Genomic DNA, 24,067 nt, shown 5'->3' on the forward strand with positions numbered 1-24,067 from the left:
GTTTCCGCGATAAACTGCGGCTGGTTAACGTTGAACAATTCGTCATTAAAGTGTAGAATTAGCTTAGTGTTAAAATACACATTAGTAAAAACAACAAAAAAAATCGTGATTGAAATCATCGTCATCATCAAATATTTGAAAGCAGTTTTTTCGATCAAAACAAAAGTCTTTGCTATGAAAATATATTCACTGTACTCAATGAAAGTTTTTATTCTGAAATTAGAAGTTTTATTATTGTTATTGAATTAACATGATACAACTGGATCAATTAGTCGTCTGCAAATGAAAATCACCTTAGTTTTTGAAGAATTGATTGATTACAAATTATTTGTGGAGCTTTGAAATTTATTTCTAGTTGAGACACGTTTCATTGTCATGCAATTAACGTCCATATTAATTCAGTAGGAATACAGCTTCCTATGATCTGCAAACATGTGGTGTGGGTATTACATACTTTCAAAGATGAAAGAAGGCTGTTGATAAATAAGGCTAACATCAATGGTCCTTAAACCGATCCTTGTAGCTCTCCCGATAGAGTACCGATCAGGCTTCAATGATTTCCTTTAACTTCCACAATTTGAAAGCGGTTATTCAAATAGGATTTACTCAATAAAACAGAATCTCAACTGAAATCAAATAGATGTGATAACCTGTGCAGTAGTTCAAAATAAGAAACTCTATTAAAAGCTTTTGGAAAACCAACCAATAGCAGAAGGCTATTTCTTTTTTACCGATATGGACATCGTCATGCATCTTGAGCAAATGCCGAAGCAAATGCCGAACAGGTGTTTTCAACTAGTGGAAGAGTTTTTTGTTTAAACTCTTTTTTGCTGAAAATGAAAACATTATATGAGGTCACGATGCAAAGCAAACGCCACAGAATTGCATCAGTATGTCAATTCTTGTACCATGTAATGTTAAAATTGTGCATTAAATACTTTATTTTTTAATTCACAAGCCATCTAAATCTGACAATCTCACAGAAATGCACACTAACGCCACAAAGCAGTAAATTTTTAACCACCAGACTACTGCATAACTTTGCCATAGGCAAGAAGTTCCTTGATGGTGAGGAACATTAGATAATTATTTAATAACATATGTCAAAATGTTCTAATTTTTTTGCTCGCAAGCACCAAGAGAAGGTGAAATTGTATGCCACTCTTTCCACTGTTTAAGAGCCATTAACTATCTCTACAACTTTGATGAAGATACGACATTTATTTCTGGTCTGAATCATGAGGTAAAGCATGCCAAAATGCAGAGCAAATTCTTGAGTTACAATTATAACTAAATTATATCCACTTTTGTTATTATATCCTAAGATGACGTAATTGCGATAAAATGTATCAAGAACACTTTTATGTGACGTCATATTTTCTCTCTCCTGTACGTTGCACATTGGTCGGGCTCCATACAAAGGGGCGGCCAAAACTTTCAAAAAACGAAATTGATATTTTTAAACTTTATTTCACCTTATAACAAAGTTAATGTATTGTGCTTTTATGATTCTTAATTAAAAGCGTACCAGCTTTTGTATTTCAATGACATTTTCACTGCCAAAGTGGCCTAAGTCATAAAATTAAAAAATGAAGTATTCGATAAAAGTAAAATAATAATATTTTGAGAATGGAATATAAGTTTTAAGTTATCCAGCATATGAAAGCTTGTTATTGGACTGTTTGAATGCACGTATGGTGCAAAATTAATATGTCACAAAACTTTTTAAATTTTCATATATTGTACCTTAGAAATTTTGGTAATTTTTAAGTTAAAAAACGGTTCGTGTCGTCACGTGTCGCCGCAATTTCGAATAGTACATCTTAAACATCATGCTTAGAGCTGCCTAAAAACGTTTAAATATTTTGCAGAAATTTGCAGTTTTTCAAATTAGAGCTATTTAAAAAAGTCATGTTTTTTCATGTATTCTACGTTATTTTTTCCATTTTTTACTGAAATAAAATTTATCTTTCCACATTTCTCACACGTTTTGAACAAACTTGATTGGATTTGATCGAAAGATGATCATTTATTTAAATTCGAATTGATTTTTTAACAAAAAACGCAAAAAATATGGGGTTTTACTGATTTTTACCGTTTTTGAAATTATTGAAATTACGTAATTTTTGAATACCCCTTTTTAAACACTAAAAGTACTATATAACATATCTAGGCAACCTATAACTTCGATTATACACATAAAAAGAGTTTTGGCCGAACTTTATCTTTTTCCGACCATTGTGCGTTGGACAAATAAGTCTATTTAAAGACCAGCCACCAAAACGAAGAACCACTTGATCATATACCACCCTTCACTTCAAGTGCTGCAATGGCCTCATTGATAAAGGCGCCGGATTGCAGGTGAAGGTTGGCGTCCTTGGTTCGATTCCCGTCTGGGTGTGGGTTTTTTATATACTACGTGGGGCAAGTTTTTTTATACAAAAAACTTTGCGCTTAAAATAAATAACACTCTTAATAAAAAATACCCAAAAAATGAGTTAAATTTTACCCAACTTAATTTTTACCCAATATATTTATATCTAATTTATAACAAAATGTGTTATAATTTATTGATCATTCCAATATTTTTTATATCTCACTTTGTTATAAATTTGTTAAAATTGTATCAACACCTGTTATAATTATGTTATGGCTAGAGCAATTTCAGTTATAATTTTTGTTATTTTAACACCTAACCGGCGATTTTTATAACTCATTCTGTTATGAAAAATCTTTGAAATAAATAACTCAATCGGTTATAATTTTGTTATGCCTTTCTGATCGGGTATGTACAACAAAAATTGAGACAAATTCAGAGTCGCCTATTTTTCCGGAAAACTCAGGTGGAATTTGTTTGTTTTCCCCTGTCACTACTTACTTTGAAAAATCATAACTCAAGAACGAAGCATCGTAGAAACAAAGTTTTTTTTAGAAAATGTAAAAAAAATATAAACTGGAAAAAAAATTCCACAAAATTTTTCACAGTTGAGAAAATTCAAAAACAAATTTCGGAAAAACTATGCCCGAACTCGTGGAGAATTTTCGAAAAAATATTTTCATTATTTCATAAGTTTTGAATGCTGAAATTTTTGGAATACACTTTTTTTTCGTTTATGAGTTATGGCCACTGTTGTTGAAAAATGTCCAAATGTGTCATATAAGCCTTTTCTTTGAAAAATCATAATTCAAGAACAATGCATCGTTCAAAAAAATATATTTTTGTAGAAAATGAAAGCAAATTTGACCATGTAAGCCTATATTATAAGGTAATTTTTCACAAAATTGGCCATAACTCAGGAACGAAAAAAAGTGCATACCAAAAATTTTAGTGGCAAAAGTTTATCAAATAATCTTCTCAAAAATATTTTTTTTTAAATTCTCCACGAGTTCGGGTATAGTTTTTTCGGCTTTTCTCTACGAATTTTCTCAACTGTGTAAAATTTTGTGGAAAACCTTTTCCAGTTCATATTTTTTTGGATTTCTGAAAAAAATTGCTTTCATTTTCAAAAAAAAAAAATGTTTCTATGTGTTTTTGAGTTATGATTTTTCAAAGTAAGAAGTGTCAGTAGAAAACAAAAATTTTCACCTGAGTTTTCCGGGAAAATAGGCGACCCTGAATTTTTTTCAACTTATTTTGTTTATACAGGGTGACTGGTAATTCGTGTTACACCCGAAAGGAGGTGAAAGTAGACCATATTTGCAGCAAAAAATTGTTCTACAGGTAGGTCCGGAAATCACTGCTAAGTGAGTTATTCAAAAATTTGTTTTATTAAATTACTCCATCTTTAAACATCACTAACTCAGAAACTATGAATCGTTTAATCTATCTAAGCGCATGGATAGAAAGCTTAAAGCTTTATCTTTTAAAGCTCTTTGGAGAGATAATTGGGGTTTTAAATTTACAAAAATGTATTGATTTTTTTATTTTATTCGACAGAGCACCTTTTTCTGAACCACTATGGTTTTTTCAGATTTTTGAAACTTTGTTTTGGTATCTAAAATCAATTGCAAAGATATTTTTAGAAATCACCTTTTGACAGCTGGGCAACTGTTTGACAGCTCCGCTCAGTACAAACTGCGACGAGGGGTGATTCGACAAATCGGTCCCATACAAACATCAAATTGATTTTTAAATAGGTTCCCGTGCGCCAAAATACATGAAAATTTGGATTTCGGCTCAGTTTGACATGCAGATTCAGAATATCGAATTATCTCAACATCGTTAAAGAAGCCAATTGATAAAACGTCATTTAAGTGTAGAAATTTTGGCTTTTATGCCTGCTTTTATGTAAAAATTGCCCTCAAATGTACCCCTTTTTCATCTTTTTTGATAGATTACTCGTGAAAAAACGCAATAAATGTTAGAAATGTTCTTCTACAAAACATTCATTTTTTTATGCGCTACCAAACTGTCCTTTGGTGCAACATTGTATCTTTAGTAGTTTTGTCACAATCTTGATTTCAAAATTTTGTAAAATAAATCAATGTTTTTATTGCAATACTGTCTGGCAACCCTACACGTTTGCTTGTTGTTGGTCGTCGTGCGCATGACAACGAAGTCCAGCGTCGCGGCGGTGGTCATCGTTTGACAGAGAAACAGTGAACGGCAAACTGCGCGTAATGTTTATGAATCAATCTCAAGACATCCTTTTCATTGGGTGAAGATTCAAGTCGCCTAGATGCCGTACACCCAAACCCACTCACTGGTGGAATTAAGTGAGATAACACCGCTGGGATTTACGGTTTAGGAGCTATTCAAACCTACGGGCCGGGGCCGGGACGGAGACTCGACGGGGCTTTTTTCGGGCTATAGCGCCTGCGCACCAGCAATTTATGTTGCGCGAACGCACGCACAGCATGAAGCGATTGTCTTTTGTTTTCGTTTATGCGCACTGTCTCCGGTGTGCTTGATGTACAATGGTGCAGATAGATGCAGATAAAACAATCAAGTGAATTACTGGCAGATTTCAGGCAAATTTCTGTTTGGATTCCACGAGAAATTTCTTTTGTAATTCCTCCAGGATTTGCTTGTGGGATTCATCCAGGACTTTCTTTTGTGATTCCTACAGGAATCTGGAATTCCTCCAGCTTTTTTGTGATTTCTCTTGGAGTGCTTTCTGGGACTCTCCCGTAGTTCCTTCTGGAAATCCTCTAAACGTTTCTTAAGGCATTTGTACAAGGTTTCTTTTGAGATTCTTCCAGGAGTCCTTTCTGGGATTTCTCCAGCTGCTCAGTCTAGGTTTTTTTTCCTGGAGTTCTATACGAATTTCTTCTGGGATACTTTCAAGAACTGGTTTAAAAATTGTCTCCTGGATTTCTAAAAGTTCCCCGGAAATTCCTCCAGGAGTAGCTTCCCACATTTTTTTTCAGTTCAACGGGAAGCCCTTCTGAAGTTCCTGAGAGTGAGTCTAGGAACTCTCCAGGCATTCCTCCATGGTACCCCCAGGGAATTTCTTCAGAAGTACTCCAAGAATTCCTCCAGCATTTGTCGTTGAATCCCCCTATGATTCTACTGGGAAATTCTCGATTAAAAATCTGGAAATTAATGCAGGAGCTCATCAAGAAGTCCTCCCGCAATAATGCATGCTTGTCTCCAGGATTTCCCTAGGATTTTTCGAGGATTTCCCTGGGATTTTTCCAGGATTTTCCCGAAAGTTACTGAAGGACTCAAGGGATTTTCTACAGAAATTCCTGCATTAATACCTCCAGGACTTCCTCCACGAATTCATCTAGGAATTCCTCAAAGAATTCCTCTAAAAATTACTCCACGGTGCCAACTAGAAATTCTTCCAGTAGTTCTTCAAGGAATAACTCCAGAAATTCATCTCGAAATTCCTAAAAGAATTTTTCTAAGAATCAGGAATTCTTCCAGGGATTTCACAAGTCAATTTTCCAATAAATTGCTCCAAGACTTCCTTTAGGAATTCCTCTAAGGATTCCTGCAGAAATTTTTCCACAATGTCCCCCGAGAATTCTTCCAGTTATTCTTCCATGAATTCCTGCGGAGATTCTTTCTAAAATTCCACCAGGAAATCCTAATGGGATTTTTTTCAGAAATTCCTTCAAGGATTTCTCCCGTAATTTCATCCAGAGATTCCCCCAGGAATTCCTCCAAAGACTCATCCTGGAATTCCTCCAGGGATTCCTCCATAAATTCCTCCTGTAATTGCTGCAGGAGTTCTCTAGAGATTCCTTCAAGGATTTCTCTAGAATTCTTTCCAGAATTTCTCCCAGGAAATCATCAAAAGTTCCTCCAGGAACTTCCTCAGTTATTCCTCACAGAATTCCTCTAGGAATTTCTACAGGGATTCCATCAAAAATTCCTGCAGAATGTCCTCAAGATATTCCTTCAAGAATTACTTCAGGAATTTCTCCAGAAATTATTCAAGGAATACCACCAAAAATTCATTCAGGAATTTTTCCAGGTAATCTTCTAGAAAACACTCCAGGAATAACTCCAAGATTTTCTCCAGGAATTACTCCAAGTATTCCTACAGGAACTACTGCATGATGTCCTTCGAAAAATTCTCCTGGAATTTCTCCAGTAAATGCTCCAGGAAATTCTTTAGAGATTTCTCCAGAATTCCTTCCTGAATTTCCCCCAGAAAATTGTCTAAGAATTCCTCCAGGAAATCCCCCAGTAATTCCTCATGGAATTTCTCTAAGAATTTTGTCGGGGATTCCTACGAAAATTCCTCCAGAAATTCCTACAGAAAATACACCAGAAATTCCTTTACGCATTCCTCCAGAAAATACTCCAGGCATTCATCCAGGAACTTCTCCAGAAGTTCCTTCACGAATTCTTCCATAAAGTCTTCCAGGAAATACTTCAGGAATTACTCGAAGAATTCCTTCAAGAATAACTCTAGGAATTCCTCCAGGAATTGCTCCAGGAATCACTCCAGGAATCACTTCAGGGATTCTTACGTGAATTCCAGGAATTCCTCCAGAAATTTGTAACCGTTTGTTACAAATCTTTAGTTTTATTTTAATTCGTGCTTTTGTCCTGGAAACTGTCACGTCTCTAGTGTTAAATGTTGTTATGTTAGTATAGGATTGGTAGAGAAGCGACGATAAATGTCAGTAAATTTAAATAGTTAAAATCATGTAATTGTTATAGTCAGTTAATTTCAAATTGTCTGGGGTATAAAAAAAAAACAAAGATCACAAGCTAGAGGGTGAAGTTGTATGCAAGCTGTGGGCAGGGCATAAACGATCAGTGGGTCAGCAGGCGTATTACAGTAAATAGGTGGCAACAACCCCCAACCCCATTAGCGAGGAAATTAAAAGGGGAGGGGGAGGAAATTATGATAAAGGGGTCAAAGCTAGTTTAGGAAGCGCCATCGCTTCACTAGTAAAAAGGCGTTCGTGTGCTCAAGATTGGTCCAAAGTGTCCTTAAGATAAAAGTGGTAACCGTTTGAAGTGGAGAAGAATTGTATTACATCAGGTAGGAGTTGTGCTTAAATCGAGCTTAAATCTAATGACCAGATAGTTAGTACGGCTAGTAATTTTTGGTATACCCTCATAGGACCTTTTTCCGTGTATTATTAATCCGCCATCTTGGCTGGTAGGGCGCGCCCCTCCAGCAAGCACACGATTCGGCTTGGTAGACGGAAGTCTGCTACGCCTAAACCGTAAAGGAGACCAGAATTACCTCTGACCATACTGGTCCTAAGGAGGTTCGAAGCTCGGGCAAATCCCCTAAAAGTCAAGGAGCTTTTCCCCTCTCGGCACGGTCATTCCGGTACCGTCCTGGACCGTGTCGATTGCCGTCAAGGAGGGAGCTTTCGGTCAAGACACCGAACCCCCACGGCAAAACCGTATAGTTGCCGAGAAACTTACCACCTGTTCGCCCAAAGACCTATCCTGTCAGCAGCATCAGCGAGCGCTCGCGGGACCTCAGCAGATCGTCGGCCGCCAAGAAGGAGAAGCAGTAGTACCGGTACGTCAAAGCTTGTAAATTCCACACACCCATACCCACAATAGAAGTAGAGCTCAATAAACTTAATCCACCCTCAACCCCACAATAGACTAGCTTGTTAATAAAAACCTAGGTTTTCTATTCAAATCAATCTTTTAATAGCTTTTCACAATAGCACTAGTCAGGTGACCGTACTCTGCACATCTTGTTCGCGTAGCCCCTCAGCTTACCCAGTAGCAAGCCGACCCTGAGACCCAGTTCGAGGGGTCTCATGTTACTGTGAGATTGTCCGGTTCAATAAAAAGTTACAAATTCCTCCTGGAATTCTTTCAAGAAATATTCCAGGAATTCCTCCAGGATCTACTCCAGGGATTCCTGTACGAATTCTTCCAGATTATATCCAGGAACTCTTAAAGAATTCTTCCCGGAAACAATCCAAGAATTCCCATAATTTCTCTTTAAGTTACTCCAGAAATCTCTCCAGGAATTCGTCAAAATATTCCTCCCAAAATTCCCTTTCGAAATATCCCAAGGAAATCCTCCAAGAATTCCTCCAGAAATTCCTTAAAAACTCCTCCAAAAGTTCCTCCAGCCAATCTTTTAGGACTTTTAAGGATTCTTGGGGGAGATCCTGTAGGAATTTCTGGAGGATTTCCTGGGGGAAGTCCTAGAAGAGATTATTTAGGAATCCTTGGAATTCTTTGAGAAATTCCTTAGAAACATTTCTTGACAAATCTCTGGAGGATTTCCTGGAAGAACTGTTCGGTGAATATCTGGAGAAATTCCTGTAGAAATTCTTGGAAGAAGCCTTGTGGGAATTCCTGTAGGAATTCTTGGAAGAACTTTTGAAAGAATTCTGTTAGCAGTCTTCAAGGAATTCCTGGTAAAATTTCTGGAGAGATTTTTGGAGAAATTCTTCACAAAAGTATTGGAGGGGTTCCTGGAAAAATAATTGTGGGAATTCTTGAAGAAATTCCTTGTGGTTCTTGTTGAAATCGGTTTGCAATACGATCAGCATTTTTATTGTTCACAGATAGGTACATTAACTTCCAACTCTCCGAGTATTTTCAAACGTGATCCACTGACTACCACCAGTCTGTATGTGCATTTTGAGAGTGATATTTCATAGTATGTATTTTTGTCTATTACGGACACTACCGAACCATTATGCATTTCTATCGCTAAAGACTCATCAACACTTGACTCGGGAATCGAGTCAAGTACAAGACACTGAAGACGACCTTACAGTTGAGGTCGAAATTCGTCGGTGGTCGAAATACATATCTGTCAAAGGATGCAAATTCTTAGTGGATTTCAAAAAAACAGTACTTAACCAGATTTTCTTTTTACTTACTTAGCACATCTTTGGCCGGCTCTCAGACTGCTGGCCATTGAACACCGCGATACACCACAACAATTTGCAAAACTAAACGGTGGACTATAATACTTGCTCTCCTTGTTCTCCTTTTTTCCTCTATACAGGGACGAAGAACATGGGTACAAAATGGCATGAACTACCGAACCACGCGTTTTCTTCACAAAAGCTGCAGAATTTTAGATCCCACCAGAAACCACGTTTAATCAAGCAAGATTCACTGCTAAAAATGTGAACGACTTGTAGAACAGCTCACTATCGCGAAACACGACTAGGAAAAAAAAGTTATTCTAATTTGATTTCAAACGCGTTAAAATGTATTTTTGTCGTCGCCAAACACTAAAAAAAATCTACTAGAAGGTCACTCCGGACTATGGCTCTACTACGGCTTATAAAGGTTTTCGGGTAATAATCTTGAAAGCCTTCTTGTGTTCATCAGGCACTAGACTCGACTGAGCCCTGTATTGTTTTGCATGCTTGCTTATTGAACTCTCAACCAGAGAGTTTGATCCATTAGCTCAACTTCAACAACAACATCAATAATAACATACTTCTCAAAGTTTTACCATAACTTTCCACATAATTACCGTGTAAATTTTCATTACCTTTTAAATGTATTTAGATCTTCTTCTTCTTCTTTATGGCTCTACGTCCCCTCTGGGACTTGGCCTACCTCGCTTCAACTTAGTGTTCTTTGAGCACTTTCACAGTTATTAATTGAAGGGCTTTCTTTGCCTGCCATTGCATGAATATGTATATAGTGAGGCAAGTACAATTATACACTATGCTTAGGGAGTCGAGAAAATTTTCCCGACTGGAACGGGAGTCGAACCCGTCGTCTCCGGATGGAAAATGTTACGGAATTTCATGAAAAAATATCATTGCAATATATCGATCACTAGATTTACTATAGCTCGAAACTACATCGGCGAAGAATCAAATTCATAAATTTTACATTTTTTACATTGTTTAGGAACTAATAAAGATAAATTTTCCTATTTTCAGCCACATTCATATGGATTCAACAAAGGAATCTTCCCTTTCACAAATGTTCACATGGAGTGGAAGTCGGACAAGTCATGGTTTCGCGTATGAGAAAGATCTTGCTTTTACGTTATTCGTTGCTGCATCTTTAGAAGAACGTCGATTCCGCCTGGCAACGGAAATGAAGGAGGCCGGTAAGTTTGACGATGCTGTGCTGATTTTGGATGATCGGGAGGAAATATGGTTCTTTCAAGCCAAGCACAGTCAGTCATCGAATGCCAAAATTGAGTACGAAGAGTTTTTCCCTTCAAGTTTTGAAGAGAACAGCCAATTTTCCCTGCCAATGTACATCCAATCGTTCTTGAATGTTTCGAAACGAAGTGAGCTCAGGAATTATACCAAGCGATTTATTATCTTTACCAATAAAACGATTGATGAAAATACTAGACATGAGCTGGGAGAGCATATGGACATAAAAAGCTGTGCTTCGAATGACCCACTGGAAAATAAGGTATTCATCAGAAAAACTGAAAAATATGTACCCAAAGCCGACCAAATTCAGTCCTTACTGATAAAGGTAAACGAATTACCTGTTGCCATTAAAGATGCTATAATCGAACTTCAGAGATCCGGAGCAGTAAAAAGTGTCTTACGAAAATACACCACTCCTTTACGATCCATATTGAAGATAGACAGCTCCGTACGCTTTTCAGAAACATTTACAGGAAATGAGGATGAAATCAATCAACGATGGTTATGGCACGAGCTTCAAACACATTATATTACCCAGGACGAAACGACTAAACGCCTATCAGAGGTGATTTTCAGCAAGAAGGTAGACAAACGCTTATTGCAAAACAAATCCGGCGAAACAAGTTTTCCTCGGTTTATCGAAGAGTCTGATTTGAGAAGCTTTTTTGAATGCCTTGTAATATGCACCGACCAGCCTGACAAACTCTCCTCACTGAGAGATAACATTACAGAATCGGTTGTGGGGAAGTGGGTTCATGAAAGGGATCGTGGCTTGGTTAGTGATAAAGCAAAATTTCATGTAGTATTTGAAAAAGAATTTGAAAACTGGCACATGGTTACAAATCTGGAAGGAAATCAGAAACCTTTTTTGAGCAGCTACGAAGGGAATATGTGTGTTCAAATGATAAAAGCAGAAGTGCGTAGGCTTCTTCAAAAGGTTACAGCAGCAGATTTCAGTAGTTATGTGGAACGTACGCTAGCCTCACAAAACGGACAGAAAGAATTCACAGAAGATGGATTTATTTCAAAGCTGGAGCAACCGTATGATCAGAATAGGTACATACTAGTAGGGAAACCAGGCACGGGGAAAACAATATTCATGAAAAAAATCACATATTCACTACAAACTGATTACAACAAACACGTGTATCTGATTTGCTTGAATGGGTTGTTTAAAAACTACGAGGAACAAAACGATATATTCACACTTATGAAATCCTCCCATTTTACAAGATCCACCCAAAAGTTTATTCAAAACAGTTTGGAAAATTATCCAAAACAATGTTTCATTCTGCTAGATGGTTTCGATGAGATTGATACACAGCATCAGGGCACAGCTATCAAGCTTATCAAAGAAACGTTCTGCAAAAATAATATTCGGGTTTTCATAAGTGGCAGAAATCACGTGAAAAGAACACTCGAGAAAAAATTGCAAGTTGAGGCATTAAATCTTGTTCCATTAGTTGAGGATGAGCAGCTGTTGTTTTTGAGAAACTACTGGGACATCAGTTCTGAAATCAGTCAGAATGATTCCGAGCGATTTAAAAAAATTGCGAAACGTTTGCTCGAGCTTCTGCATGACAGTATTCAATCTGAATATTTCAACTTTACTGGTCTACCTTTAATGGTTCGAATGCTTGCAGAAGTCAACAAAGAAAAATTTGAGCAATACTGGAGGTCAACAAATGACCAAATGAACGAAATATTAGATTTGGAAAACGGATTCAGTAAATTGCGTTTGTATGAAAGTTTCGTTAACATGTCGTTCAATATATTTATTAGGAAAACAAATAACGAAGAAGGTTACGCATCAGTTGATTTAAAAATTAAGAATTTTTTCAAAGACAATTTGGACAAATTTTATCGTGCCCATCAGATTATTGCTATTGCACAACTAAACGTTCCTCAATTACGTGAAACATTGAGCAATAACGATTCTGTAACAATTCTGGAAAACATGCTACAAATCCTGGACGATGGAGAAAAGTCACTATTGATCAATGCTTCGAACAAGATTCAGCTAGAATTCACTCACTTATCGTATGCTGAATATTTCCTTTCTAATTTTTTGTATGATCATGTGTTAGATTGGGAAGCGATCTTGTTTGATGTTTTGCATAGATATGAAGTGGTTCGAACCTTTTTCTTTTCGATGATTGAGGAAAATTGGGATAACAGTAAATTGCAAATGAACACAATTATCAACATTTGTCGCAAAACCCCCGGAATTATGTATTTAAGCTGTTCTGATGGTTACGAATTAATTTTTAAAGAGCTCCTGAAGCACCAGAAGGCTAAGCAACTGTTTGAATATAGTTGGCAAAGCAATAAAGCCACACTTCTGCATGCTGCTGTTCAATCCAGAAAAGAAAACATTCTAAAGTATGTTCTCTGTGATCACCAATTTGGCGATTGTACTAACCATGGAGCAAGCAATAACAAAACGGAAACATACAAATCTGAAATTGACATGAATACCCCAGATTCACGAGGAGCTTTACCAATTCATTACGCTGTATCTGTTGGGAATGAAGCGATTGTGAATATGCTTGCGCAACATGGTGCTGATAAAAGTATCCACGCTGAAGACATTTACGGAAATACTCCTCTACATAATGCAGCCGATGTGGGAATAGTCAAGCTGCTAATTCATAAATATTCAGCCGATTACAAAATTGCCAATAACGCCGGAGAAACTCTTATTCATTTGGCGACAGAAAGAGGTAATATGGAGGTTGTTCAGCTGCTTATAGATGACTATGCGGCTGATGTCAATGCGCAAGACAACGATGGAAATACTCCTCTCCTTCTTGCTGCCAAATGTCGTAACTGGGAGATGGTCAAGATGTTGATTGACAAAGATTCCAAATATTCTGCAGACTACAAAATTGCCAATAAAGCAGGAGAGACTCTTATTCAGTTGGCGATCATAAAAGGAGAAATAGAAATTGTAGAAATGCTTAAAGACCATGCTGCTGATCTCAATGTGCGAAACTGCTATGGAAAAACTCCTCTCCATTATGCTGCCTTTTATTGTAAGTGGGAGATAGTCAAGATGTTGATTGGCAAAGATTCCAAATATTTGCCAGACTACAAAATTATCAATGGAGACGTAAACACCCTTTTTTATATAGCGGCCTTTCTAGGTAAAATGGAAATTATACAGATGCTTAGAGATGACTATGCAGCTGATGTCAATGCGCAAGATAGCGATGGAAATACTCCTCTTCTTCTTGCTGCCAGACGTGGTAAGTGGGAGCTAGTCAAGATGTTGATTAACAAACATTCCAAAAATTCTGCAGACTACAAAATTGCCAATAAAGCCGGACAAACTCATATCCATTTGGCGGCCGAAGGAGGTCATACGAAAATTGTAAAGATGCTTATAGATGACTATGCGGCTGATGTCAATGCGCAAGACAACGATGGAAATACTCCTCTTCTTCTCGCTGCCAAAAATTATGTGTGGGAGATGGTCAAGATGTTGATTGACAAAGATTCCAAATATTCTGCAGACTACAAAATTGCCAATAAAGCCGGACAAACTCTTATTCATTTGGCGGCCGAAGGAGGTAATATGGAAATTGTACAGATGCTTAGAGATGACTATGCAGCTGATGTCAATGCGCAAGACAACGATGGAAATACTCCTCTACATTATGCTGCCCAGTATAGTACACTGGAAATGGTCAAGATGTTGATTGTTGCGTGTTCTATGGACTACAAAATTGTCAATAAATTTGGAAAATCTCTTATCCATTCTGCAGCCGGAGGTGGAAAATTGGGAACTGTAAAGATGCTTATAGATGACTATGCTGTTGACATCAATGCGCAAGACTTTGATGGTAATACTCCTCTTCATTATGCTGCCCATTTTAGTACATGGGTAGTCGTCAAGATGTTGATTATTGCATATTCTATGGACTACAAAATTGTCAATAAATTTGGAAAATCTCTTATTCATTCTGCAGTCGCAGGCGGAAAATTGGAAACTGTTAAGATGCTTATAGATGACTATGCATCTGATGCCAATAAGCAAGACAACGATGGAAATACTCCTCTCCTTCTTGCTGCCAAATGTCGTAACTGGGAGATGGTCAAGATGTTGATTGATAAAGACTCCAAATATTCGGCAAACTACAGAATTGCCAATAAACACGGAAAAACTGTTATTCATTTGGCAACCATGGGCGGTAATATGGAAATTGTGAATATGCTTAGAGATGACTATGCAGCTGATGTCAATGTACAGGACAACGATGGAAATACTCCTCTTCATTATGCAGCCGAGAATAGCATGTGGGAAATGGTCAACATTTTGATCGTGAAATATCGTGCAAACTTCAATGCTACCAACAAGAGCGGCCAAACTCCTTTTCACATAGCTGCCTTGAAGGGCCAGTGGGATGTTGTGAAAATGCTTCTTGCCGATTATGCATTAGCTGTCAACACTCCGAACGGATCCGGACGGACTCTTCTGCATTTGGCAACTGAAAATAACAACTTGGAAGCTGTGAAGATGCTCATACATGACCACTCGGCAGATATCGATTGCCTTGACAGTAAAGGGCGTACCCCCTTTCAGGTGGCTACCGAGAGGGGCCACAAAGAAGTTGTGGACGAGCTGGCCAAAGTCCAAAATGCTGAATTTTCAAGAAATTTTGAAAAAAGAAAAATTCCACAGACAGAAGGCCCACGAAAAAAAAAAACGAAAAAGTTAAAACAAAGGAAATAATAAGGCTGTAAAAATGTAGTTCCTTCCCTCTTTGATAAAACAGGCTTATTAATTGCTGTCTAAAGGGCTAAAATTACGATTAGACCATATTTGTTTTGACCACCTGAAAGCTCACACTCTGTCGCAAGCGACACGTTCCGATGTCAATTATTCACAGGTCCGGGTGAACGTATATGTTTGCCTGTATTTGTCGATAAAAATATGTAAACAAACCGATCAGCTGATCGCGACGTCACGTTCGCCAGAAAATTTGTTCGCAGCTTCTGGAACGTGACGTCACCTTTGGCAACTTCGTGCGATTTCGGCTTGCCGAAGTTGACATGACACGACTACTACTTCAAAATTATCATATCACAAACACAACTTTGCCCGATGGGCCTAACCTGGTGAAATTTAGAACACTGGACACGTTCGATATGTCCTCAACGATTCAAAGGATCACTGAAACATGGTTGTCTGGGTGTACATGCAAATACGTACACCGGAGCTGTACCCCATCTCACACACACATTCATGATGTTGTTCGCTGAAGTCATTCGTGGCGCTAGTGTGTTTGAAGTTTAAGCACAGAGAACAGACGAAGATGCTCGAACAAAATTGCTTGAAAATCTTGTGTAAAGAAAAAACAAGCGCAGTAGCGACATCGACGGTGACTTTCCCACTCAAAAACTCCTTCCGATACCATGATCACAGAGAACAGACGAACATGCTCGAACAAAATTGCTTGAAAATCTTGTGTAAAGAAAAAACAAGCTCAGTAGCGACATCGACGGTGACTTTCCCACCCAAAAACTCCTTCCGACACCATGATGGCGCTAAAATAAGAAATATTTCACTAGCGCACCTTTAAATATTCCTACTCAGAGATTGAGCTGTATTTGCTCAAATAACAAGATGTGTATGATTATTTCACGAATTCAGCAACAAAGTTTGAGCATACCATTGAAAATTAGTTTCACCACTTTCAATTAGAAATAAGTTGAACAACAATACAAATATTATTTCCCTAGTAAATTCACACATTCTCTCGGTGGAACTATATTGGGGTGCACACCTGGCGACACTAGCGCCAAAAGATAAAACATCGGAGAATTTGCACCGCGATTTGAAATGTGACAGCGCCGCGTAATGGCCACATTGCCAGTTATTTCAAAACAACCGTTGCAATTCTTTACACAACTGCACTTCATGAGCTTGGACGTCTGTTCTCTGTGCCATGATGGCGCTTAATTAAGAAATATTTCACTAGCGCACCTTTAAATATTCCTACTGAGAGATTGCTGTATTAGCTGTATTTTCTCAAATAACAAGATGAGTATGATTATTTCACTAATTCATCAACTAAGTTTGAGCATACCATTGAAAATTAGTTTCACCACAGTCAATGAGAATTGAGTTGAACAACAATACAATTATTATTTCCCAAGTAAATTCACACATTCTCTCGCTGGAACTATATTGGGGTGCACGCTTGGTGACACTAGCGCCAAAAAATAAAACATTGGCGAATTTGTACCGCGATTCGAAATGTGACAGTGCCGCGTAATGGCCACATTGTCAGTTATTTCGAAACAACCGTTGCAATTCTTTACACAACTGCACTTCATGAGCTTAGACGTCTGTTCTCTGTGGTTTAAGTATATGGAGCAAGAGGGTAGATGGGTAGATGCCTGTCTTGTTATTAGCCGTCTTTGCTTCTATTCACGCTAAGAAAAAAATACTCTAAAATGAGTAAGATTCACACAAAACTGAGCTTAACTGGAACAGCTCAAAAAATGAGTAAATTGCATTTCCAGCGATAGCGCTGGCCCAAGTGCAAAAATCCAAACAGTTGAAGCCGTATAATATTCTTCCCATCATCAAGAATATTATGCGGCTTAAACTGATGAGATTTTCGCACTTGGGCCAGCGCTATCGCTGGAAATGCAATTTACTCATTTTTTGAGCTGTTCCAGTTTAGCTCAGTTTTGTGTGAATTTTCTGACCGTGTTGGCTTTTTTTAACGGTGTTGAGGTAATTCGATATCCAGAATCTGCATGTCAAACTGAGCCGAAATCCAAATTTTCATGAATTTTGGTGCCCGGGAACCTATTTAAAAATCAATTTGAAGTTTGTATGGAAGCGATTTCACAGAGAACAGACGTCTGAGCTCATGAAGTGCAGTTGTGTAAAGAATTGCAACGGTTGTTTTGAAATAATTGGCATTGTGGCCATTACGCGGCGCTGTCACATTTCGAATCGCGATGCAAATTCTCCGATGTTTTATATTTTGGCGCTAGTGTCACTAAGTGTGCACCCCAATATAGTTCCACCCAGAGAATGTATGAATTTACTAGGGAAATAATAATTGTATTTTTGTTCTTCTCATTTCTAATTGAAAGTAGTGAAACTAATTTTCAATGGTTTGCTCAAATTTTGTTGCTGACTTAGTGAAATAATCTTACACATCTCGTTATTTTAGCAAATACAGCTCAATCTCTTAGTAGGAATATTTAAAAGTGCGCTAGTGAAATATTTCTTAATTTAGCGCCATCATGGTGTCGGAAGGAGTTTTTAGGTGGGAAAGTCACCGTCGATGTCGCTACTGCGCTTGATTTTTCTTTACACAAGATTTTCAAGTAATTTTGTTCGAGCATGTTCGTCTGTTCTCTGTGGCGATTTGTCGGATCACCCCTCGTTGCATTTTGTACTGGGCGGAGCTGTCAAATAGTTGCCCAGCTGTCAAAATGTGATTTCAAAAAATCTCTTTGAAATTGATTTTAGGTATCAAAAAGAAGTTCTAAAAATCTGAAAAAGAAATCAGGCTCAGAAAAAGGAGCTCTTTCGTATAAAATCAAAAAAAGAATACATTTTTGAAAATTTAAAAACTCAATTTACAACTCGTTTCTCGAAAAGGCTATATGTTCACTTATTAAGTATAGCCACAGATAAACAGACGTAACACTTGCGAAATTTCCATCGACCACGCTTTAAACGATCATTTTAAATTTTCATAGTTGTGGCTTTCACAACCAGAGGCGCGCGCATCATTTTTCTATGTGTTTGACGTTTCACACTAGCGCCTTCTGTTGACGATATTGCACAACACAGTGATTCGTGCTACTTTTCCACCAGGTGATGGTAGTGTGAACTGGGCGATGGATTTCCATGGAAATCGTTCAAGGTGTTACGTCTGTTTGTCTGTGATATAGCCTTTCGATATTATTTGGTGCACGGAAACAGTAAAAAAAAAACAAACTTAAAAATGTAAAAAATACATAGTGGTTCAAAGAACGGTGCTTTACGGATGAAATAATAAAACCATAAGACTATCCACAGAGAACAGACGAACATGCTCGAACAAAATTGCTTGAAAATCTTGTGTAAAGAAAAATCAAGCGCAGTAGCGACATCGACGGTGACTTTCCCACCTAAAAACTCCGTCCGACAACATGATGGCGCTTAATTAAGAAATATTTCACTAGCGCACTTTTAAATATTCCAACTCAGAGATTGAGCTTTATTTGTTCAAATAACAAGATGTGTATGATTGTTTCACTAATTCAGCAACACAATTTGAGTGAACCATTGAACATTAGTTTCACCACTTTGAATTAGAAATGAGTTGAACAACAATACAATTATTATTTCCCTAGTAAATTCACACATTCTTTGTGTGGAACTATATTGCGGTGCACACTTGGCGACACTAGCGCCAAAAGGTAAAACATCGGAGAATTTGCACCGCGATTCGAAATGTGACAGCGCCGCGTAATGGCCACATTGCCAGTTATTTCAAAACAACCGTTGATATTCTTTACATAACTGCACTTCATGAGCTTAGACGTCTGTTCTCTGTGGACTATCTTCATTTGAAATTCTCTTCACATTATGTGTAACCATGTGCCAACGAAATAGTTAAGGAATTATTATGCACAGTTAAATAATTAGGTAAGCTATGGCTTCAAATCAGGAACGCTCGCTAATAAGACGCAACGTACTTTTATTGCAACTTTTTATTGTGTATTTCAATAAATATTTGTTCTCAATAAATTTCCCTTTATATTTGACTGAATTGAAAGAAATCCAAGACAGCATAGTATGAACATTTGCAAAAATCGTGGATGAAGTCGCAGAGATGAGTATTAGCATGGGACAAAAAAAAAAACATTTTACTCCTGTACGCTTTATGGGTTCAATTTTGGCCCCATATCAGCTGTGCAAAGTTTTAGATCCATCAACAAATCTATGCTTTGAGACGTCAGCGGATTTTTTTTATTACCGAACACTTTGGCCCGAAGGGTCTCCGATTTTCATGAAAATTTTACCAGAGCTAGAGGTCGTGGATATATGATCATATATGGAATTCAAAAAAAATATAGTGGACTATTTTCCCGAAAAACGCTAGATGAAATTTCACAATTTTCCTAATTTTTTCTAAATACCCCAAACTTCAAAAAATCATATCTCAAAAACTATGCATCGTAGAACAAACTTTTTTTTCGTGAAATCGACGCCAAATTACCTCAGAAATCTAAAAAAATACACTGAGAAAAAAGTTTCTCAGAAAATTTTTCACCATAGAGAAAAAACGCCTGAAAATGCTGATAGAAGTACCGTCTGTATCATAGATTATTTTAAACAAATTTTTTCCTAGCGTCAAAACTAATGTTCTTCCTTTCGTTCTTTGACGCCAAAATGGAATCTCTTACCGTTTTAGAGATATAGCTGAAAAACTAATGGCTAGTCGCTATATTTTCATAGGAAGCCATCTACAACAGCGGCCGTTCACTTGTTGCAATATATTTGCTTTGCAACGAGCAAATGACATACGCTAATTGTAACGTAACTTTGACACTATCGTGCAACGAAGTGCACTGACAGCATATATATGGCACTTGAGTGCCTTATAAATGCATTAAATAGTCATGTTTTGCAATGATTGGGTTCCTAACTAAAATGTGTTTCAAATAACGGCTTAACAACAAGCTAATGCCACCGGTGTGCGTAAAATTATTTATGGCACTCATACCCTATATGTTTTCCATTTCAATTTAAGAAAACAAAGAAAACTATTAACGGAGAATGGTTACTATTCAGCAAAATATCTTGAAATTATACCCGACGAAAAAAAATTGCAAACGAATTTCTATCTTTTAACTTAATTTTACATCAAATAATTTCTTGTATGGAATGTTGAATGCAAGCTTCATACTGAGAGCAAGCTATAAATTAATAAACTGATGGAAAATGTGTGCGATACGACGAGGTCCTTTTGTTACACACGGTCAGAAAATTAACACAAAACTGAGCTAAAGTGGGACAACTCAAAATTGAGTAAATTTTTTTTCCAGCGCTAGCGCTGGCCCAAGTGTGGAAATCTCATCAGTTTAAGCTGTATAATATTCTTGCTGATGTGAAGAATACGCCTTAAACCAGTTGGATTTTTGCACTTGGGCAAGCGCTATCGCTGGAAATGCAATTTACTCACTTTTTGAGCTGTTCCAGTTTAGCTCAGTTTTGTGTAAATCTTACTCATTTTAGAGTAACTTTTTCTTAGCGTGCAGGTTAAATGTCATAACATGTTTAACTGTGTAATCTAATCTAAATCTAATCTAACACAAACGTAGCCAGTACTAGAAAGCATCCTGGAAAATAATCGGGTTAGATTACGCCCAATTATTTTTCTTGTCAATATTGATGATTGTGGCATATCATAGATATGACACAAGCATCAAAGCGGCCAGGCCTACTACGTTGCGTTAACCGCAAAGATGATTCTTCGAAATGCTTCGATGTCATGTGATATCCGGATTGTAAAACATCGAAACACTTCTCGAATCTACAAGGGAGGAAGGATGCGTGGACATACCGTACACGGAGAAACTGAAAAACTCAAAATTAGGTACTTTTAAACTCAATTTTGAGTTCTTTTTCATCTCCCTTTTCATGCGCTCTTTCTGTTGTTGTCAGAGAGTGAAGAGAGAAACAGCCCAACTTTTGCAGTTCCGTGCGTCAAGCCAAAACTGAGTTTCTAGCACAGTACTCAAATTTGAGTGAATACAACTTAGTCAAAATTTCGGTTGAGTGGGAAAAACTTAAAATTAGGTATTTTTTTCACATGGAAGCAAGCGGGAACAACCCAACAAAAACATCGATTCCATCAACTCAAAATTGGCTTGACGCACGCAACCTCGAAGTTGGGTGGAAAGAACTCACTTTTGGGTAGTTTCGTCTCTCCGTGTACCAAACGCTCCGAGTTACATGAGGTAAATGGTTATTTTGATGTGTTAAAATATTACAGTTAAAATGTAATCAAATAAAGAACAATCTCACCAAATGTGGCCGTCCAGGTCCAGGTCCAAACTTTGCCGTCTTCTCTGGTCCAGGGATTTTTGTCTCGTATTGTAATCCTCGTTCATAAATATAGGTAATTTAACGTATATGCAGCTACTTCCTCTTTCTTCAGCACAGGGAGAGAGTTTAATAATGCACGCGTTTAATAGTGACACCGCTGTCTGTTTGTGAGAGAGCCAGCGGAACACAAAACTAAACCAAACTGCTTATAAAATCTGTCGATAGTAATGTCACTATTTCACGTTTCTACTGAAACCAGATCAAATTTTCACAAACCGCACGACGGGAACGAAGCGCGATACACAGCTTTTCTCTGGCAGGGGATCTCAACCCGAAAAAAAAACAGCTTTGTGGACATTTTCTACTGCCAAACAGAAACTTTTCGGGTCAGAACAACAGTTACCAAAAACTTGTCCGGTAATAACAAATACTAGCCATCGTCGGAATTAATTCCACGTAAAACCCGAAACACTCCCTCTCAACCACGCGAGACCGTGCAATGGACCTTACACACCAAATTTTGTTTACTGGTATTCAGCAAACTTTGCTGATTTTTTTTGTGCTGATTTCATTCAGCAATGCGAATTTACTGAATATCAGCAATTATTTTTCAACTTGCTGAATCATCCAGCAATTTTGACAGTAGATCAGCAACGCTGTGCTGAAATTCAGCAAAAAAATTGCTGAAATTCAGCAATTTATTTTGCTGATTTTTTTTTGTGCTGGAAGCGTTTCAAAAAATTTGGTGTGTACATTAGAAGGTTATATGTTTCACCTGAAGTTTCACTAATTAAATTCACATAATCACCATTCAATTACTTGAAATAAATGCTTGGAAAGCATCGGCCGAAAAAAAAAATTAAAATAAAGGAACGAAAAAATGACAGCCAAAAATTTTTAAACGTCCGCGAGCGTTCACAGACTGCTGCGATCTCCTCATAACATTTTTAACTGTGTAAGTAACAAAAGTGCATAGTTGTGTAGCATTTTTTGATTATAATTTTTTTGCTTCGTTCAGAAATAAAGAAAGCATTCTAGAAATTTTCAAAAGATATAGTTAAGGATAAAAAATTGGTCCATGGAGCTTCGAAAATGCACAGGATGTGAATAAAAATGAGGATGATAGAGGATTTCTTCTGCTATTCTGCTACTATCAACGCATCCCCTGGCTTTCGCCCATCTGCGTTGTCTTTTCACTAGGCAATACGTCTACCAATAAATTAATTACATCGGCTGTTTTCCTACTCTCCGCATCGACCAATGGCGCTAGCTTCTATGCGCGAAAAATCGCTAAAAGTAAATCGCAAAAATATTGTATGGCATCTAAAGGCAGATTTGTTGAAGTGGAATACATTATTCGAAAAAATATTTGGTAGCGGTTGTGCACAATGGTGACTACTATTAAGCCTACCAAATATTTTTTCAGTAAAAGCTTTCTATTTCAAGTAATTTAAGTTTAGATGCTTTTCACCATACAAACACAGAGAACAGACGTCCAAGCTCATGTAGTGCTATTGTGTAAAGCATTGCAACGGTTGTTTTGAAATAACTGGGAATGTGGCCATTACGCGGCGCTGTCAATTTTCGAATCGGGGTACAAATTTGCCGTTGTTTTACCTTTTGGCGCTAGTGTCACCAAGTGTGCACCCTAGTATAGTTCCACCAAGAGAATGTGGTGGTTTTACTTGGAAAACAAAAATTGAATTATTGTTCAACTTGTTTCTAATTGAAAATAATGAAACTAATAATCAATGAGTTGCTCAAATGTTGTAGCTGGATTGATGAAATAATCATAAACATCTTGTTATTTGAGCAAATACAGCTCAGAATTTGAGTAAGAAAATTTGAAGGTGCGCTAGTGAAATATTTCTTTAGAAAACGCCATCATGGTGTCGAAACAAGTTTTTGAGTGGGAAAGTCACCGTCAATGCCGCTACTGAGCTTGTTTTTTCTTTACACAAGATTTTCAAGCAATTTTGTTCGAGCATGTTCGTCTGTTCTCTGTGATACAAAATAAAAGGGATTTACTCCTGCTGATCAACTGTGGGTGTGCGCCAAGCGGGTAGTCCATTGATGTTTATGGGCTTGCCGGACCAAGTCATGTAGCTAAGCCAAACACCCCATCTACAACTGTTGGGTAGGCACCATTGTCCCGCCCACTGGTCTTTTACAGCTAGTTGTAGGTGCATGTGTGCGTGTAAGTATTGGTGTATGTGTGTAAGTGTTGCTGTATTGTAGGCGCCAACTCGTTCTAATCCACTATGATTGCTAACACCCTATTGAACCATTACCCTTAAATCTGGCAATCTATGAAATAGAATGAGTTAAGCGCCTGAACATAATAGTCAGTTAATCAAACAAGGAATATTAGTATTATGTTTCCAGTTCAAAACCGAATTAGCGCCATTTTTTCTTTGACTTCCGCTGCTTTTGTCTTGCGTTAAACACAATGTCGGAAGTGGG

The 24,067-nt window shown here is 37.5% G+C and overlaps 1 protein-coding gene across 5 annotated transcripts in view; it reads left to right on the forward strand.

Moving 5' to 3' along the window:
• LOC134289472 (uncharacterized) overlaps positions 1-19,300 on the forward strand; it is a 127,737-nt gene extending 108,437 nt beyond the window's left edge. For all 5 annotated transcript variants that reach the window (XM_062855337.1, XM_062855334.1, XM_062855336.1 and 2 more), the window contains one exon: positions 10,303-19,300. In XM_062855337.1, coding sequence (XP_062711321.1) covers positions 10,303-15,268 — 4,966 coding nt within the window. In that variant the 3' untranslated portion in view covers positions 15,269-19,300. The remainder of the gene's footprint in view (positions 1-10,302) is intronic.
• Positions 19,301-24,067: the final 4,767 nt, after the last annotated feature.

The sequence above is a fragment of the Aedes albopictus genome, chromosome 3 (assembly GCF_035046485.1).
Source record: "Aedes albopictus strain Foshan chromosome 3, AalbF5, whole genome shotgun sequence".
NCBI classification, from domain to species: Eukaryota; Metazoa; Arthropoda; class Insecta; order Diptera; family Culicidae; genus Aedes; species Aedes albopictus.